The sequence below is a fragment of the Pleurodeles waltl genome, chromosome 5 (genome assembly GCF_031143425.1).
Source record: "Pleurodeles waltl isolate 20211129_DDA chromosome 5, aPleWal1.hap1.20221129, whole genome shotgun sequence".
Lineage (NCBI taxonomy): Eukaryota > Metazoa > Chordata > Amphibia > Caudata > Salamandridae > Pleurodeles > Pleurodeles waltl.
The window spans coordinates 1,434,678,601-1,434,698,965 of NC_090444.1; the positions used below are offsets into that span (position 1 = coordinate 1,434,678,601).

At 41.8% G+C, this 20,365-nt stretch overlaps 1 protein-coding gene across 14 annotated transcripts in view; it reads right to left on the bottom strand.

Annotated features, from left to right (window-relative positions):
- The window catches only part of ADGRB3 (adhesion G protein-coupled receptor B3), a 1,499,072-nt gene that overhangs the window by 880,751 nt on the left and 597,956 nt on the right, over positions 1-20,365 (bottom strand). For all 14 annotated transcript variants that reach the window (XM_069235737.1, XM_069235727.1, XM_069235726.1 and 11 more), the window contains one exon: positions 7,205-7,369. In XM_069235737.1, the coding sequence (XP_069091838.1) occupies positions 7,205-7,369 (165 nt within the window). The remainder of the gene's footprint in view (positions 1-7,204; positions 7,370-20,365) is intronic.

Genomic DNA, 20,365 nt, shown 5'->3' on the forward strand with positions numbered 1-20,365 from the left:
AACATCCCCAACTTTACTAGCAGGATCCAGGATCTGGGAAAGTCAGTGGGCTTCAGGGGACATCATCTTTGTTACCATTGCCATTTCAGAAAAATAAAATTCAAATCTCATAAAATACAAACAACTCACCCTAACTTAAACTAGTACCATAACCAATAATCACCACATAACCAGTCCTCCAAGGAAACAAACCATCAAGCTTCTACCAAAAAACTGCTAGCGTGCCTGGTCCTTAATAAGTAAATTTACAAGGGGACGCGTATAGGTTTTGAATTGCATGGAGTACCCTAGTCATGCAGTGAACACTGAACCAATAATCATCAACAATAGATCAATATCGAACACTTAAGGAATAAAACAAAAATACCACATTAATCAGAAATAACCATCACTCATGGCAAAGATTAATCATTTTTATTCCATATTGATTACAATTCTAATCAAAAGTTAATTATATGTTTATTTATCAAACTTTATTAGTTAATCCATAAATCACTTCTATCCAAGATAAAAACACATAACATCATGTAAATCATAAGTCAATGAATATCAGCATTAATGATGTAATTCAGCAAACTAATTCGTCAGTCATTTGTCAACGTCTCCCCTGTCAGCCTACCTAACCAAGATTAGCATCAGCATGTGGGTCTTCATGCAAAAACAATTTAGTGAAAAAAAATCCATTTGGAAAAAATCTACCTAAGAGAGAAGTTCTATTAAATAGCGCAGTTGGTACCTAGAAGAAAAGGCACAAAATTAGTCAGTCACATTTTCATAGCTACATATCCAAGCTGGATCAGCAACAAGTCAGTCTTCGTCCCCAGGTCATCAATGGTCAGCTACGGATCAGGGTCACAGAGTATAAGCCCAATTATCAGCACCTCGGACAGCATCTCCTGACGTCATCAACTTTCTCCTCGCAGTTCTGATTTTGCTCCCTGTGTCATGACTTTTTTATTAGGGTCTTCCAGTCCGTCCCACTAATTGCTAATTGGTCAAACTCGTCGGAAGTTATGACTCTAACCTATAGGTTTTATTTACCAAATCTCTATCTTTACACAGACATCATGTCCCATAAATTTGATTGGTCCGTCTCGTGATGAGAACATCATCCGGCTCTTCAGGTAACAAAGTTGTTGCATATATAGGGGGTCATTCTGACCCTGGCGGTAAATACCGCCAGGGCCGGGGTCGGCGGTAGCACCGCCAACAGGCTGGCGGTGCTCTGCCGGGCATTCTGACCGCGGCGGTACAGCCGCGGCCAGAAGTGGAAAGCCGGCGGTGTACCGCCGACTTTCTGCTGCCCATGGGAATCCGCCATGGGGATTCTGGCACCCCATACCGCCATCCAGTTCCTGGCGGTTCACCCGCCAGGAACAGGATGGCGGTATGGGGTGTCGTGGGGCCCCTGGGGGCCCCTGCAGTGCCCATGCCATTGGCATGGGCACTGCAGGGGCCCCCGTAAGAGGGCCCCACAAAGAATTTCAGTGTCTGCTTTGCAGACACTGAAATTCGCGACGGGTGCAACTGCACTCGTCACACCTTCCCACTCCGCCGGCTCCATTTTGAGCCGGCTTCCTTGTGGGAAGGGTGTTTCCCGCTGGGGTGGCGGGCGGCCTTTTGGCGGTCGCCCGCCAACCCAGTGGGAAACCCAGAATGACCGCCGCGGTCTTTTGACCGCGGTACGGTCTTCTGGCGGTTCCCGCTTGGCGGGCGGCTCCCGCCGCCCGCCAAGCTTAGAATTAGGGCCATAGTCTTTAGTCAGTGCCTCTATTGTTCAAGTTCTGGGAAAGTACATTTAGCCTACACTACACATAATGGTATCAAATTGACTTCATCATCTCCTGTCCGCTGGTACATTGCAGAATGTTCTAGCAGAGCCATCTGAACTCTGCACAGTTCAAGGTCCTCCACTCCAGTTTCCAGTCCTCACAAGCCTTGTCAAGTCTTCACGTTGTAAGCAGGCAAGGCCCAGTGAAACCAGGCTTTTAATCCGGCTAAGTTAAAAATGCGAATTTACATAACACATAGGTTATACATCCAGTTATGATATATTAATACATTTTTCATGAAGTTTCTCGTTATTTAGCATCATGTTAATACACATGGTGACCACTCCCCATGGGCATTTTTTGCTTACACACGTTATTTCCCAATATTAATTTCTCTACGCATTTTTCTCATTAATAAACACACATTAACCATTAGAAATTTCTCGAATTAATATATCTGCTCCAGCAAGGTCCAGCCCCTTTTACTCCTCTCATGAGCCAGCAACATTTTCTTCTACTCCAAGTCACTGTCAGCGACAGCCTTTTTTTCTACCAATGTTCTCTCTTCCGCAGTATTTCTCTCCCATAGGGACAGTTTTCTTTCCCTTAGTGACATCTATTGAGTAATCTCCCCTCTGGCTGCTTCAAATCTTAACTTGGCTAGGTGTAGCTTGAGTTCAATTTCTGTTCTCCTGTTATCCAACTCCTTAGCGGGAAGGCTGAGGGAAGACACAGTGCTACCTGCTATGGCAGCGGATATCACTCCTGTGGGTGAGTTGTCCTACTCTTCCTCCTCCTTGCCTCATCCTCATTCCCTTGTTCTTCCTAAGGGTCATCATACCTGAGCTCCTCTGTTGCAGCTTGCATCCTAGTGACCTCCTCAAAGGCTCTTAGGGCTATTTGAAAGTCTACTTTTGTGGCCCTCTTTCCCAGGGTCAGTCCTTCCTTTTGCAGAGCATCCTCTGAATTTGGAAAATAAACAAATATGGCCAAACAAGGAGAATTTACAAAGAAATTGATTCTGATGTCAGATTTTTTAAAGTGAATTCTAGTTATACACACATCACTGATTTGCACTGCACAAAGACAAATCCCACAATTGCAATCCAATGTAAAAATTGAGTTATTAGTTGAGGGGGAAGAGCCCCACTCAAATGATAAACACAATCCTTCTCAGGGTGAATCAAACGAGTCACAGTTTTACCATGGATTTAAAGGAGACATGCAAGCTTTACCAGTGGTTAGCAGAGGCAAGTTCATAGACTCCTCATGCCAACAAAAAACGTTTTTCAAAAACAAGGGGGTCAAGGCAAAAATACTTTGGGAATACCACACCAAGGATGTTAGGTCTAACACTATCTGATTGTCAAGTCAGATTGTAAATTACTATTTTTAAAATGCTACTTTCATAAAGTTGGCATTTTTCTGCATAAGGCCTCCACTAGTCTCCAGTATCCTTTTCAGAGTTAATCCTCAACTGTCTCCTTGCATCCTGCTGGGGGATGTGAATGGCTACTAGGAAAGGGTGCACAAAGATGTTGACAGAAATAATGTGTCACTTTCTTCTGATAGGATGGCCTGGGGAATGTGCTCACCAACTACACAATCTTCTATGGGAGGTTCCATGTCACATGCAGATGTAACTTACTCCTAGGCCTGCCTCTGCTATTGTCCAACTAGCCAAAGTGGCACCAGTCACAGTGGGGAGACCCTGTTCCACAAATGGTTTACTATGGAGTTCCTTATTTCCCTAGCCACACTTCAGAGGTGTGCCCAGAGCTCTGACCATGTGAAATTTAGGCAGAGCAGAACACTGTGAGATTACTTAGGGCCAAACATCCAGGAAGTGATGTCAAGGTGCGTAGAGTTGAACCTGGGAACTATTCTCCTTTTGAACAGGGAGTTTCCCCTGATTACAAGCTAGTGCCAGGCATAAAAATGGCACCCCTGGATACTTTTTCAAACACCTCTGGGACAGTGGAAGAAAAAAGAAGGACTGCACCTGCTGTTGGACCTGAGGAGAGAGACCACAAGGGTTGGACCTTCTCCTACTTGTAACCAGGACTGAAAAGTGGACTCCAAGAGTCAGTTGGCTGACCTCCTGTTACGCTACTGAGACAATCGACTGGGAGAAAAATGCTGTAGAAATCTCACTTCAGAGAAGAGCCCAGAAGACTAAGTCCAACTTGGCCTGGCCTGGACCCTGCTGGCGACTTCCCCTGGAATGAGTGCTGACCTCCAAGTGGTATCCCTAAGGTCCAGGTGCCTTTGGATAAGTGCCAAATTGTGTTCCACCTGTCTAACCCGAAAAGCTGGGACTGAAAATCTTTTTCAAGAATTTTTACCTGGAAAATACCAGAAGACCAGGAGCAACTTGCCAAGTCAGTACAATTAAGGTACTTTGCTGCTGGGTCAAACATTAACATTGCTCCTACTTGGAGATTTTCCCCAACAGCAAATCTGCTCCAGGGGAATATCATGAAGTGGCTATCTACCTTGTGGAGCCCTGTTCGGCTGTAGATTGTAGTCTTGCTCTGGCTGGAGGAACCTGAGCTCCCAAGGTAGAAATCTTCACCAGGGAAGGTGTCAAAAGTATCAGACCAGCGCAGGACCATCCTTGGGCACAAGATTCAAATTTTTTCACAATGAGCGTTCCACACAAAAGTTAAATGCTTTCCAGGAACTTTGCCAGAGAGCTATCTGGCATTGTGGAATCCAGCTCAGCGACATACTGCAGCATTGCCCAGCTGAGGATTTTTGACTTCCATTCCAGAAACTAAGTTAGAAGATGAAACTTTTCACAGGACCAAACCTGGTCACTGTATCCGAATCATGCCCCACCATTGTTGGTCTTAAGTTTTCACTTTGACCTGGTCTAGCATGACCAGACACACTTGATTGGTGCTTTATGCTTTCTTACTGTTAGAAACATCTAAGACTTTAAAAAATCATGTTGACGGTTCCCTACATCTCATTTTTGCCAGCTTTCTAAAAGTGGCATTTATCAGAACTGTGACTTAAAATCCGTCTTCACCATTAAAAAGGGTTTTCAATCAAGATTCCTTAGTCACCAAACTCGATTCCTACCTGCTCCCAATTGAAAGTTATCACTTGTTAAATGAAAAACGTTAACCCAATGTTATCCTATGGAAAAGGTAGGTCTTACAGTAGTGAAAAACAAATGTAAGAGTTTTTCACAACCAGAACATGTAAAACCTAGAAGTTCATGTCCAACATTTTAACAACAATGCACCCAGCCCTCTGGGTTCTAAAATGGTTCGAATCATTCGTCATGGGTTGGCTATAGAAGATCATAATTGCAGATTGCTTCTCAACACCATGGGACATTGATCAAGGAGTCTCAGAGTGTTTTGTCCACGCTCTGACTTTACTCAACATGTGTATTGAAATGCTTGGACTCCTATTAAGAAAAGCTGGGATCTTTTATCATCAATATGCAGACAACACCCAAACGTACTTAAAGGTCTCCTCCACCAGTGATATCTCACATCTAACTTCCACCATAAACTACATTTAATACCAGTGATTACCTATAAGTTAAAACTGAATCCTTCCAAAACTGAGTTTCTCCTCATCTCCGCATCAAAATAGTCACCTCAGTTGTAATCTTGGATGGACATACTCAACATCCTTAACAGCTGCACTATAGGAACTGCTCTTCTTTTAGGGTATCCACCTCTACATTTCAGAGTAAGATCTGAAGTAAGTTATTCAATCACTAATGCCCCCCAGGATAGACTATTGTAACTCTCTTTTGACTGTTCTTCCCAAGACCCATCTCACCTCTCTACAATCTATCCTTCATTCGACAGCAGGTTTCATCCAAGGGGCCTAAAGAATTACTATATCTCCCCTATTCTAGTCGCTCCTTGCTGGCTGCCCATTGAAGCCAGGACCATACGCAAGACAGCTTATATTATACTCACAAGGACCTGGACACTCCTCATTACCTAGCACACAAACTTATGCTATCTGGAGGCTATAGTGCCTCATGAAATCCAGAAGCTCTGTAGCTAGAACATCCAACCTTTAAAAAGAAGCAACTCTTTCTCAGGAAACACGATTCAAATGTGGAATTCATTACCTACAAAACTATCCTCCACCACGATGCTGAGGATCTTCAAAACAGAGTTGAAAGGTATTCTTCAAAGACATTTTAGCTGTTGACATCATAGCCATCCTCTTCTGTAGATGGGGGCACTCCTACATCTTTAGTTTAACCTCTGACCGATGCCCTGAAAATAACTTGTCTTTTTAAAGCTCACCACTTGACAATTTGTTCACTTCCTCTAATTATACCACCTTTTTCCTGGAACAACTGAAATTCTGGGCCTTATGTAACGATCTGATATTTTGAAACTTTGCAACCTTAGGCAATGATCTACTTCCTCATGTAGCAATCTATGTTTTCATTCTAAAGAGCTCTAGCATCTTTGGGTAATGCCCACACTATAATGAAATGTATAAATAAATACATAAATAATGACTAACATGACTTGGATAAGTAAAAGCAAAGGCTTTATATATCAATGTCAGTTGGGTTATAACCATTGTATGATATTTGGCCATTGCTATATGCAAAGCTCTTCACACACATGCTACATGGATGCTGCATCTTGGGTGGGATCTAGAGAGGCAGACTGTACTACCTGGCAGTAGTTGGTGTCCAGTTATTGGCTGAGGTGAATGAGCAATTTGAAAGATCTCTGCATTGCAAATACTTTCTCCAAATCTGCTTTAAATAGACACCCACCTTGTTTTTTTTATTTTTCACAAATGGCATTGGGTATTCAACATGTTGTAGTGCAGTAAACTTCCACACATGTAGCTGTTTAGTTATGGTCTTGTGCTCAGGTTGATAATAAGTAACGTAGATGGTTGATTTAAGCTTAGAATTTGGCAAATCTGTGGGACAGCCTCACAGAACAGTGTATTTGCTCAGTTATGGACATTTTAATGTGTACCCTAACATTGTCTAAATGGATGATGTGGTGAGGAGGGTTAATAGGAAGCTGTGAAAGCCTAGTTTGACTATTGGCGGATGGATGAAGCAGATAAGGTGCAATACCATACCTGCAAAATCGAACTACTATTTCAAAGACCACGTTTACAAAAAAGACAAAAAAATGTTCACTTGAATACATAGTAGGCTTTAAAGCAAACACTGAATAGCACGTAGACCTTATCACCTTTCATTAGTATTGTCAGGTACGTTAAGATTATTAGATAACCCACTCGTATTTTATTTCCTTTCACAACAAATAGCGACCATCACAGCTGTATCCCCTGACAGTGCCATATATTTCCTTATGACTACATTTATCATTTCACGTGCCCTATACAGAAAAGTTAACCCGGGTAATACTGGGCATCATAATCTTTAATAGAAATTGGTTATAATCCAAACTCACCAGGGCAAAGTGCAATATTGCAAGGCTTATGATGTGTTTCAGGCCCGTCACAAGATCTTCCCCCGTACTGGGGAGGGACACAGCTTCTCGTTCTTGTCCTTTGGCCTCTCCCACAAGTAAATGAACACAGGCTCCATGGTGACCATTCCTCCCATACTCCATGCACTGCAATAAAACACAAAGTTTAAATGTACAAACAATCCCTATTAATTGAATATGAGATGCAAACTTACATGAGTGCATAGTAATAAATAAACGTGAAGAAATTAGGTTTACAGTAACTACAGGAACATAAGCAAACATTATCAGTGTGACCATTGGCACTTTTGGTACCCCTCTCCCTTAGAGGGGGTAGCCTGACATATTAAGCGCTCAGGATGGCTAGGCAAGCAGGCTCTTCTCATAGTAGGGCACTTCCTCTCAGCCCTCTTCTTGTAAATACTCTGGGCAATCACCCTCCACTAAGATTGAGAGCTTAGCTTCCTGCTTCATAATGAATCTGTGTACCCTACACCCACTCTAAAGAGATTGTAGGAGTAGCTATGGAATATGTCTTGTGTCATTTGGATATATCTTTTAAGAATGTGAATAATAACGCTCATGATCTTATAATGTAACTTGATAAAGTTTTGATCGAGTACCTCCTATAATCTGTATTCTTCTTCTATGAAGATTGCAACATATCCTTTATGGTGGTTCAGAGAAATTATATTGAATTGTGTAGGAGATCTTGAGGTTTAATTGTGCCTGTTTCTTGGAGCATATTGTGCAGGCGGCACTGTGTTCTAGGTCACTTGACATGGCAGTGGCGTGTTAGAGACAATTTAGTCAGTTGTACTTCTTATCTTCCCACTCCTGTATATTTCTTTCACTGATATCCTAAACACAAGTCTTTCAAGATGTTGGATATTTAGCACAGTAAGGGATGTAGTCACAATGTTCAAAATACTTTCTTAATGATTAATTACGATTAGCTAAGATTTAAGCTTGAGTTTGATGGACTGGTTACTCTCTCACCAGTGTGACACATATCATGTTCACCTTATTATAAGTGTAATAGGATATAATGTTATTGCAATAATTTGGATGGGATTTATGACATAATTGTGACAGAGTAACTCATCTACCAAACTCTAAATCAAGCCCAAAGTACTGAAAACCATTAGCAACACTTTGAAAATTGAAGAAAATTATTTCAGAAGACCTTAAACCTTAATGTAAAGAATTAGGGTGTGAAGAATGTTGCGAGTCATTTCAGCACTTTTCCACAAAGTAATAAAACAAGGAATATTGTTACGAATGTGAACGTTTTATTACACCCATTATTTATTTTTGTGGTAAATTTCACAATCCCTGTTAAATTTCATTGGTTCAAATCTGCTGGAGTTTAAATGTGGAGAAGGCCCCGTAAATACATGAAAATGTGGATTGTGTAACAGAAAGCATAAAATCTGCATTCCAAAGGGTAAACTTGCAATAGATTATATTTATTGCACCCAATAAAATCTGCACCAAGGGAAATCAGATTTTTTTCTGGTGAGATTATTCTCACATTCCCTACTGGCCACCTCATAATCAGGGTCTAAGTGTGAAGAAGATAGCATATTGTGAAGCAGGTTTTGTATATGTGTGTCTCTAGACAAAGAGAAATGTCAATTTTGGGGGACTCGATTGAAGTAGCAGTATGAAGTGGAGGAAAAGATTTCACACACTGAAGATAGATGTAGGGTATATCTAATCTAATGACCTGAAAGTGGCTACATAATTGAAATGTTGGTAATGACAAGTGAAAGGTAAAAATCTCAATCTTTTTTATCACCCAAGGGAACATTAGGAAGGACCCATCTATAAGCTATTAGATTCATTAATTTGTTTATTTAATCTTAAAAACATATGCAGGTATATTTTATATATTTTATATACCTCAAATCAGTGCTTAGTAGACTGAAGGGTACTCAGTAGGAGCATTATAATAGGAAGTTAGAAGACTCTTTTCTTCTTCATGGGTATCACCACACAATCAGCATATAATTTCCTTTTCCTGGTTTATAATGGTATTTAATATAGTGTTGTCTAAATGGATTTACTTAGGAGCAGAGCACACATGGGACCTTAGACAATGAATAAAATGCTACCAGACATAAACCACAACACAGTAGAATCAAGAGGATTCACGTCTCAGTCTCAGCAGCAGCATGAGGCTCTGGTCTGCAGTTTTGGAATAGATGCCCAAGTAGTCCATTAGCTTAGGAGTCAAATGAAAAATATTAATAGAGAATAAAAAAGGCAGAATGTAATTGGTTGTAAAAGTTTGAAGATTGCTAAGAGTTTTTATCCCCACAAACATGATGTAGAACCTTATCTCAAAATGTTTTAGTTGGAAACCTCATCATGTATGCACATTTTTCTTAACCCTGCAGGAATTTGACACTGTAAGAGGGAAAAGGCGGGGATATGGTAAAAGTGGGCAGTAATTATCATCATTGTTAGAAATGGGGTCTTTGGTTGGCTGTCGGGTTACCCCCTGACCAAACAAGGACCATCACTCTAGTCAAGAGAATCACCTGATTAATCACCTGACCTAAAAGAGAATCACCCTCAGTTAACCCCCACTCACCCACTTGGTAGCTTGGCATGAGCAGGCAGGCTTAACTTTCAGAATCAATGTGTAAAGTATTTGTATCAACACACACAGTAACTCAGTGAAAACACAACAAAATGACACAACATAAATTTAGAAAAATAGAAAATATCTATCTAAACAAGACCAAAACGACAAAAATCCAGCAAACACGAGTCAAGTTATGACTTTAAAAAGCAAAAGAGTCTTAGATCCTTTAGAAAACATTGAGAACGTTGTCAGCATACAAAAGTACCTGGGAGCGTCAAAAATAAAGCTGCACAGGCGAGTGTACGTCGGAAAAGGCCAGTGATGCATCGATTTCTCACTCACAAGCAAGAACGTGCATCATTCTTCCTCCGGTCAGGTCAGCGTGCGTAGTTTCTTCTCTCCCGCAAGAGCGTGATGCATACATTTCCAGCAAGTACCTCGGGTCCGAGCAGTATTTGCGTTGATTTTCAGCACCCAGCTGTGTTGCGTCGAAATCCGGTCACACGGTGTCAAGAAACTGCACTCCATGGGGGCTTGTGTCATTATCAGCCGCTGCAGGTGTTGCACGTCGGTTCTCCAGCTGGGTACGTCGATCTCCCAGTTGTGATGCAAGTGGAGCATCGATTTTAGCCACGAGCCATTTATCACCCGCGAGGCAGGTGGTGCATTGAAAGTTTCCCGGCACGGCGGTCTTTGCGTGGATTTCTGTCCCTTTCCACAAGCTTCACCTTTCCAGGGCCCAGAGACAGGTTAGGGCACCACTAGGCAGGCAGGGCTCTCAGCAGAAAGCCCAGGTGCTGTCAGAGTGACGTTTTTGATGTCCCTGAGACTTCAACAACAGGAGGCAAGTTCAGTTCAAGCCCTTGGAGATTCTTCACCAGTGAGAAGTCACACAAAAGTCAGTCTTTGTCCTCTCTCAGGTAGAAGCAGCTACTGCAGGCCAACCCAGCAAAGCACAGTCACAGGCAAAGGGGCAGTACTCCTCCTCCAGCTTATCCAGCTCTAATCCTTGGAAAAGGTTCCTCTTGGTTTCAGAAGTAATCTGATTTTCAGGGGTTTGGGTGCTCTTCTTATACCCCTATCTGCCTTTGAAGTAGGCCTACTTTAAAGAGAAGTCTCTGTTGGTTTCAAGATCCTGCCTTGCCAAGGCCAGGACCCAGGCACACACCAGGAGCACCTTTCAGGTGTAAGTGACCACTCCTTCCCTCCCCTCCTCTCGGCCCAGATGGCCCATCAGGATATGCAGGCTACACCCCAGCTCCCTTTGTGTCACTGTCTAGAGAAGAGGTGCAAACAGCCCAACTGTCAGACCAACCCACACAGGGAATCCACAACCAAGCAGAGTCACAGAATGGTTGAAGCAAGAAAATGACTACTTTCTAAAAGTGGCATTTTCAAACACACAATCTAAAAACCAACCTCACTAAAAGATGTACTTTTAAATTGTGGGTTCAAAGACCACAAACTCCACATGTCTATCTGCTCCCAAAGGGAATCGGCACTTTAATAATATTTAAGGGCAGCCCCCATGTTGACCTATGAGGGAGATAGGCCTTGCAACAGTGAAAAACAAACTTGACAGTATTTCACTGTAAGGATATGTAAAACGCACTAGCACATGTCCTACCTTAAGCATACACTGCACCCTGCCCATGGGGCTACCTCAGGCCTACCTTAGGGGTGCCTTGTATGTAGAAAAAGGGAAGGTTTAGACCTGGCAAGTGAGTACACTTGCCAACTCGAATTGGCACTTTGAAACTGCACACACAGGCACTGCAGTGGCAGGTCTGAGACATGTTTACAGTGCTACTCAGGTGGGTGCCACAACCAGTGCTGCAGGCCCACCAGTAGCATTTGATTTACAGGCCTGTGGCACCTCTACTGCACTATTCTAGGGACTTACTAGTAAATTATATATGCCAATCAAGGAAAGCCAATGTACACATATAATTTACACTGGCAACAGTTATGCTTTAGCACTGGTCAGCAGCGATAAAGTGTCCAGAGCAAACAAAAACAGCAAAAATAGGGAAGTAAAGGCAAAACGTTAGGGGAGACCATGCCAATGATGCCAGTCTAACAATCATGATAGATTAACAAATCTATTGTGTATTTGTAAAGAAAGGATATTACATAATTGTGTTCACTGTTTTGAAAAATATGGTTAAATGTTACATTTTGCGCTATTCTGCCAGAAGGCGTTTCAGTGTATGTGAAGTGATTGCTGATATTTTAATTTCTAAATGTTCAGCCTCACAGAATAGTGAAAAACGTGAATAAGGAGCCTCCTGCGGTTCTGCTTTCCCTGAGCAATGGCAGGTTTTTGCCTTTTTTCATTCATATGAAGATGAGCAAGAGATGTTACATCTAAAACAGTCACATGAGGAAGGAAAAAAAATATTGAATTAATACAGTTATGCCTTTTATAGGAAATTACTATGAAACTTAAAATAGATAAGTGTCAGTTCACGTGCACTTTCAAATTGTCAGGGGCACTTGGTGAGAAGACCTTAAAAGTCCTGGAGCACACATAGGGTCTGATTACAACTGTCTAGGATATAATGGACTCGTAATACGGCGGGCGGGATTTACGTTACATTTGGGACGAATTAACCCCCTCCGCCAAAGTTGTAATCAGGTCCATAGTCATGAACATAGTTCACTTCAGAAGTTTCAAATAAAACGTTAAAGAATAAGACAGAAAAGTATTTACCTACTTGTGGTTTTGCAGAAATATGTCAGCTGTAGGCCAACAATACACCAGCTCGCCCTTTCACTACATTGCTGGAATTCCAAACATAAAGGGCTGCCTCATCTTTGGACCAAAAAAGAATACTGCACTCTCTGCTCTAGGACATCAGTAGGAAAATGTCCTTGTGCTTGAAAGAGAGACAGTACTTAATTTGCTAGCATTTTTACCTCATGAGTTCTGGGTGTTAGTAGGGTTTTAAAAACAGTGAACACCGACGTCCGAAATAATGGCACATGTTCTGCTCTAACACTTAATCAAATATTTTAGGGGGACTAGCCCATTTATGGAATTATTTCACTATTGGTTGCCAGAGAACTTGACTCCTAACCAGTTGGTGGTTAGTTGAAGCAGTTTTCGGTAGGACAGCTACAAAACAACTTTCAGTCAAAAATTTATGAGAAAAGAGCACTATGATAAATAGCTCTCTGTACAGAAAGGTGAGACTAGCTCAACAATTCAGAATGTGTACAATTAGGAGTGTGCAAAATGTCTGTATTTCCCATTTGCATTATTACATGAAATTAAACAAGTTTGTGCACACTCAGCAAAACTCATACACTTTCAATAGTTGCTAAGCCTACATGAGCCCATCAAAGGAATAATAATTTCCAGAGGTCTTGCAATTTGTCTTATTTGCATTTCTTTATTGTTGTTTTCAATCTGAAGGGAACATGGATAAAAACAATAATTACAGCCATTTTTTAAACTACGCACTTTGTCCCAGATGTATGAAATATCCACTTTGTGATTTCCTAATAGCGAATCTTAGTGATTCACCATTAGGAAATGGCAAACTGGGACGAATAACAGTGTGTTTGACAGTTAGTGATTCACAGTGGGTCGCAAATGGACCTGCCTCATCAATATTCATGAGGCAGGTCTCAATTTGCGACTCATAGTGAATGGGTACAATCACAGGGAAGTTGGCCTGCTGGGGTCAGCTGACCGCCATGTCTTTGGTTGCTTTTAAACAAAGCAATCTTTTTGTTGTAATGCAGCCCGTTTTCCTCTAAGGAAAATGGGATGCATTACAAAAAGAAAACTGAAAAGATTTCTTTTCATTTTTTTAAGAGTAGGCAGTGGTCTGAGGAACTGCTGCTGTCTCTTAAAAATGTTTGCACTCCCATTTGCAAAGGTGAAGGGGTCACTTAGGGACCTCTTTCCATTTGTGAATGGCTTACCACCAACTTGAAGTTGTGGTAAATGTGAATGTTTTGCGACTGCATTCCCGGTTGCAAAACTTTCTTACATCCCCCTGCAACTCCCTGTTTGGAAGGGACACTCTTGGCACACTCCATCTAATAACGACACACAAATCCTATTTGCAAGTTGGTAATAGGTTACTGTAAGAAATGGGGTCTTTGGTTGGCAGTCAGGTTACCCCCTGTCCAAGCAAGGACCCGCACTCTAGTCAGAGTAAAAGAGAATAACCCTCAGCTAACCCCTGCTTGCCCCCTTGGTAGCTTGGCACAAGCAGGAAGGCTTAACTTCAGAGTGCTAGATGTAAAATATTTGTACCAACATACACAGTAACTCAATGACACAACACAGGTTTAGAAAAATAGAAAATAGTTATCTAAACAAAACAAGACCAAAACGACAAAAATCCACAATACACAAGTCAAGTTATCAATAAAAATACAAAAAGAGTCTTCATGTAATTTTAAACACAATGCTAACGCTGTTAGCGTGAAAATGTACCTTGGGCACGTCAAAAATAACCCTGCACAGGCGAGTATGCATCAAAAAGGGCTTGTGATGCGTCAATATCACTCACGAGCGAGACCTTGCATCGCTTCTCCTTTAGTCGGGTCAGCGTGCCTCGTTTCTTCTCTCCGCAGGAGAGTGATGCATAGATCCGGTCAGCAGTCGTGGGTCCGGACAGGCCCTGCGTCGTATTTACATGACCAGCAGTGTTTGCGTCAGAAAACCATGCAGCGCTGGTTGCAATCTCACAAGCCAATGTCATTGATGCTGCGCTTTGTTTCTCCAGCCTCGGGTGTCAATCTTCCGGTCACTTTGCAGGCGAGTGTCGATTTTCACCCACGGAGCCGGCGGCGTGTCGATTTTTCAGCCGCAGATTGGAGTTACGTCGATCTTTTCCCCTCACGGCGGTCGGTGAGTGGATTTCTCACTCTTGGGCTGCCAGCTTCTCCTTTCAGGGTCCCAGAGTAGGAGCCTCAGCAGAGGATACAGGTGGTGGCAGAGAGAAGTCCTTGCCTTACCTGAAACTTCAAAAACAGGAGACAAGTTCTAAATCAAGCTCTTGAAGAGTTCTTCACAAGAAGGAAGGCAACACAAAGTCCAGTCTTTGTCCTCTAGCACAGGCAGAAGCAGCAACTGCAGGATAGCTCCACGAAGCACAGTCACAGGCAGGGCAGCTCTTCTTCCTCATCTCTTCAGCTCTTCTCCAGGCAGAGGTTCCTCTTGGTTTCCAGATGTGTACTAACGTCTGTGGTTTTGGGTGCCCTTCTTATACCCATTTTGCCCTTTGAAGTAGGCTTACTTCAAAGCAAAGTCTCTCTTGTTTGTGAAATCCTGCCTTGCCCAGGCCAGGCCCCAGACACACACCAGGGGGTTGGAGACTGCATTGTGTGAGGGCAGGTACAGCCCTTTCAGGTGTGAGTGGTCACTGCTTCCCTCCCTCCTAGCACAGATGGCTCATCAGGAAATGCAGACTACACCCCAGCTCCCTTTGTGTCACTGTCTAGTTAGAGGTGCAACCAGCCCAACTGTCAAACTAACCCAGACAGGGAATACACATACAGGCAGAGTCACAGAAATGGTTTAAGCAAGAAAATGCTCACATTCTAAAAGTGGCATTTTCAAACAATCTTAAAATCAACTTTACTAAAAGAAGTATTTTTAAATAGTGAGCTCAGAGACCCCAAACTCCACATATCTATCCTCTCCCAAAAGGAATCTACACTTTAATTATATTTAAAGGTAGCCCCCAGGTTAGCCCATGAGAGGGACAGGCCTTACAACAGGGAAAAACTAATTTAGCAGTATTTAACTGTCAGGACATATAAAACACATTACTATATGTCCGACCTTAACTATACACTGCACCCTGCCCTTGGGGCTACATAGGGCTTACCTTAGGGGTGTCTTATATGTAAGAAAAGGGAACGTTTAGGCCTGGCAAGTGGGTACACTTGCCAAGTCGAATTTACAGTTCAAAACTACACACACAGACACTGCACTGGCAGGCCTGAGCCATGTTTACAGAGCTACTAATGTGGGTGGCACAATCAGTGCTGCAGGCCCACTAGTAGCGTTTTATTTACAGGCCCTGGGCATCTCTAGTGCACTGTACTAGGGACTTACTAGTAAATCAAATAAGCCAGTCATGGATAAGCCAATTGCATACCAATTTTTTATAGGAGCACTTGCACTTTAACACTGGTTAGCAGTGGTAAAGTGCCCAGAGTAACAAAAACAGCAAAAACACAGTCCAGCACACATCAACAACCTGGGAAACAGAAGCAAAAAGTTAAGGGTGACCACGCCAAGGATGAAAAGTCTAACAGTTACCAACTCACAAAATAAGGTTGCTACATTGCAAAAAGCCTTTTTGGCCTGGTGGGCCATTTGGGACTCGTAAAACTGCTTCATACATCTGGCCCTTCATTCCCACATAGGACTTTCTCAAGGTGCAAATGGCCATAGATTTTTGTTTCAAATGTATCTCTTGCAAACTCTGATATCCATGCAAACAACACAAAAGATTTGTACACTCCAAGGTTTGTAATAACCACTCTGTTGTTAATCTAATTTGTTTTTTTGCAGCTATGTGAATAGGACATTATTAGAAGAGCTTGCTGCCTTTGGAGTCATCCATACTGACAGTGGCAATGGAGAACAATGCTAATAAATCTCATGTCAGAAAGTAGACAGAAGGCTCATCCATTTAGAATGCTTACAATTTGGGTTGTGCAATCCTGTAATTTCCCTTTCCATAATTACACGACATTTTGGGAAAAATACTCAAAATTAGGTGAACCACAAATGAAGCATTTACTGCTATTTTTAGCACAAAAAGCATGTGCATTTTAGGTACCAGGATGTATGTTGCTCTCATATAGAGCGCTAAATCGCACAAGACGCAAGCAGCAGCTGCTCGTGTTTTGTTCGTTTCTGTTGCTCCTGTGCTCCCCTGATAGATTTTTTCCCTGAATGGAGAGAAAATTACGCAGTGTGGTTTAATGGCAACATTTCGTGCATTTTGTGAAATACATGTAATGCAAAAAGCAAAAAAATCTGAGAGATTACCTGTTAGGAATACATCTGTCCACTTCAAATGTTCTCTTGAAATTGTTTATTTAGATCTTGAGGGCAAACCACTCATAACTGAATTTATATTATAATCGCCCAGAACTTTCATAATGCTGTGACCTTGAAGGTGACTGTCACAGCATTCCACCCAAGCAATATAGTTCAGACCATACCATTATGCCAACATAACAGAAATCTCATATGAAACTATTTAAAATGCTGCTTTTACGCAATTTTGTTTGCCTAGTTTAGTGAAAGTTTAAGGAGATAGGCATAATTTAACTATTTTTCTACCTGCGTTGGATGACATTGGATGCGATGGGGAATAGGCAGATATTAGATATAGCCCACATGCTATCGGACCCTAAAAACTGCTAATTCTTTCCTCGTTTTGTACCTTTTAACGTGGTGCCACAATTGCAGGTTATCCAATTAAAAGTGGTTAACTCTGGAGAGGGCAGAAACTATTGTGAACAATCTGAACATCAAAAATAAGTTATAATTACATAATAGCCAGAACTGCAGTAGGTAAAACAAAATATTTGCAGGACAAAGACAGATTTCCCCCAGTTAACCTTTACTTTTTTTGTCTTTGTAAAAAGTGAATATCTTTGAGATTTTGTTTAATTTTCAACTTCTGGTGATCATCAAATCTTGAAAGTGGCTTCCACCTCATAGTTCAGGCTTCGCAAGTCTCGAGAATTTGAGTATGGAAATATTCTTCTCATTTGGACCTCAACCTCACCACTCATTCCAAATACAGTGGTGCTTTAGTCAGCGTCTGGGTTGCCATGACACGATCATTATTTATTGCCCTGTTCTTCAGAATGCATTCTGAGCAGTGGCTTAAGGAAACTTGAGGTACCCCCTGCATAGTACACGAAGGACCCCCCTCTCTGGACTCGCTCAGGAGCTCCCTAGCTCCTGAGTGAGTCCAAAGAGCTGAGGACTCTCTCAGGTGAGGGGGCCCCCTGGTGCTCGAGCCCCTTGCACCGCGGGGGCTGCAGCGCCTCTGTTGCACCACTGACACTGAGTCGCTTGTAATTGCTGCTTTGTATTTGCAGACTGATAAGGCTAGCAGCAGCATGCTGAAGTAAGCCTATAAAATTGCATTTAAGTGTTTCCAGCACTTTGCCACCATACCATATTATTCTTAAATCCTGTTTTCTTGATCTATGTGGCATGTGTGTCTTTTTGCGCTATTGTGTTGGGTGATTTCTGTTTTATTATTTTCTTGAGGATGGCAAAGGGTTATGTCAAGGCACTGTACAAAAAACAGTTAAAAATATTATAGTTTGATAAAATTACAATTCATCATTTCAGCAATGTTTCAATCATTCACAGCTGTCTGTGTTTTGTTGGAATCTGTCTGGAGTTTGTCATGTCGGTGACATGAAACGTGATCCTTTCATGCCTGTTTTGTAACAAGAAAGGTAGTAATGATTCAATTTACAATTGCTATTTGCCTCTTCATGCTTGCACCTCCACTATTTATGCTGATGACTGTAGGGGTGATTCTGGCAACACAGCTGTGTTACTTCGTTGTGTTGGTGATATGTGTTTCATAGCATGTTCTTAAAAGGACATGCATTATGCAGAAACAAAGTATTTGACGTAGTTGGTCTGTGAAACAAGACATTAGTCGAGAAATGCAAAAGGATCAAGAAGAAAAAAAAGAGCGTGGCATTTTTTTTGTCTTCTGTCCCCCAGACCCATCACCTTAGGACACCATGACTTACGCTCTTTTTCTTTGCCGGGGGAGACTGAGATGCAAAGAGAAAAACACTGGGCCTGATTCATAAAGATCTTTGCATGTGAAGTTAGGCTTCTACATACAAGACCTGAATAACAGAGCTATTAGTCATCTTAAATTAGCTTACACAGGAATGCAGCCTTTTTATTTGCAAAAGTTGAGTTTGGGCTGTAATATGTTTTATTCACACGAATTTCACACGTTATGCGCTTAGCTCTACTCACAGTGGCACATAATGGACAGTGACGGGCTTTAAAAACCAATGAATTATTGCACACCGACAAGCTTACATATTTGCCGCATTCACACATTCCTCTCTGAGCCCCTTCTGCAAAATAAAGGCCTCTTGACAAGAGATACCAGCCGAACTGGAATAATGATGGAAACACTGCAGTCCATATTTATACTTTTTTAGCGCCGCATTTGCGTCATTTTTTGTTGCAAAAGTGGTGCAAACTTACAAAATACACTTGTATTTTGTAAGTTTGCGCCAATTTTGTGTCAAAAAATGACGCACATGTGGTGCTAAAAAAGTATAAATACGGGCCAGCACGCTTTAATGTTTTCACTACTTGTGCATTTTACCTGTTGAAACTGAAATATGTGAAAAGTGTGTGGAGGAGGAATGGGAAAATGGGTTCAATTTCTTCCCTTTTGTGATTGATACCACCAGTTGTGTATCATCTGCATAGGATACAACTGACCATGGTTGATCACAATATTTGCTAAAGGTATTACATATACATTGAAAAAGATGGGGCTAGGGGAAGTGCCTTGAGGTACTCCAAATTTGGAGGCCCTTATTTCTGAAAAAAACATGAGTTTCCCATTACTTGGAAGGTTTGATCTTCAATCAAGAATTGCATTTATTTCAGGGCCTTATCTATTGTGACATTGCTTTATGCCTAATTCGCATACTTAATTTAGTTATAAGTCCCTAGTAAAGTGCAATACATGTGCCCAGGGTATGTAAATTAAATGCTACTAGTGGGCCTGCAGAACTGCTTGTGACACACACTTAAATAGTCCTTCAAACATGTCTCAGGCCTACCATTGCAGAGCTTGTGTGTGCAGATTAAACTGCTATGTCGACCAGGCAAAATAAACATTTTGCCAGACCCAAACCTTCCTTTTTAGTACATATAATTCACCCTTAACATAAGCTCTTGAAAGCCCCAAGAACAGGGTGCAGTATTTTTAAAAAGCTGGGCATGTATTTTTAAAGTTTTACATATCCTTGTAGTGAAAAACTCTTACATTCGCTCTTCACTACTGCAAGCCCTATCTCTCCCATAGGATAACGTTGGAGATGCCTTACTACATTTTATAAGTGTAATTTCCAATGCAAAGACATAACTGGTTCTTGTTTGGTGTCTCTGGAATTCTAATTTAAAATCCTAACTAATGGTGAAGTCAGATTTTAAATTACAATTCTGAAAATGTCACTTTTAGAAAGTTCGCATTTTCTTGCCTTAGCCATTTGGTGCATGCAGCTTATCTCTGGACACATGACTGGGTGTAGTTGGCAGTTGGACTTTGTGTATTTCTTCTAGACAGCTAAACACAATGGGAGTTAAAGTCCGACAGGATCGGCCATCAATGGCAGGATGGGAGGCAGGACCTGAGACCAGCCTCATTTACACCTGAATAGGCTATGTCCTGTCTCCATACAAAGGGCAGCATACCCTCTGTAGTTAGGCTGGAGCCATGCCCAGGAAGGTAGGGTATTTGTGCACTTTTGTGGATACTCTGCCAGGAAAAAGTGCT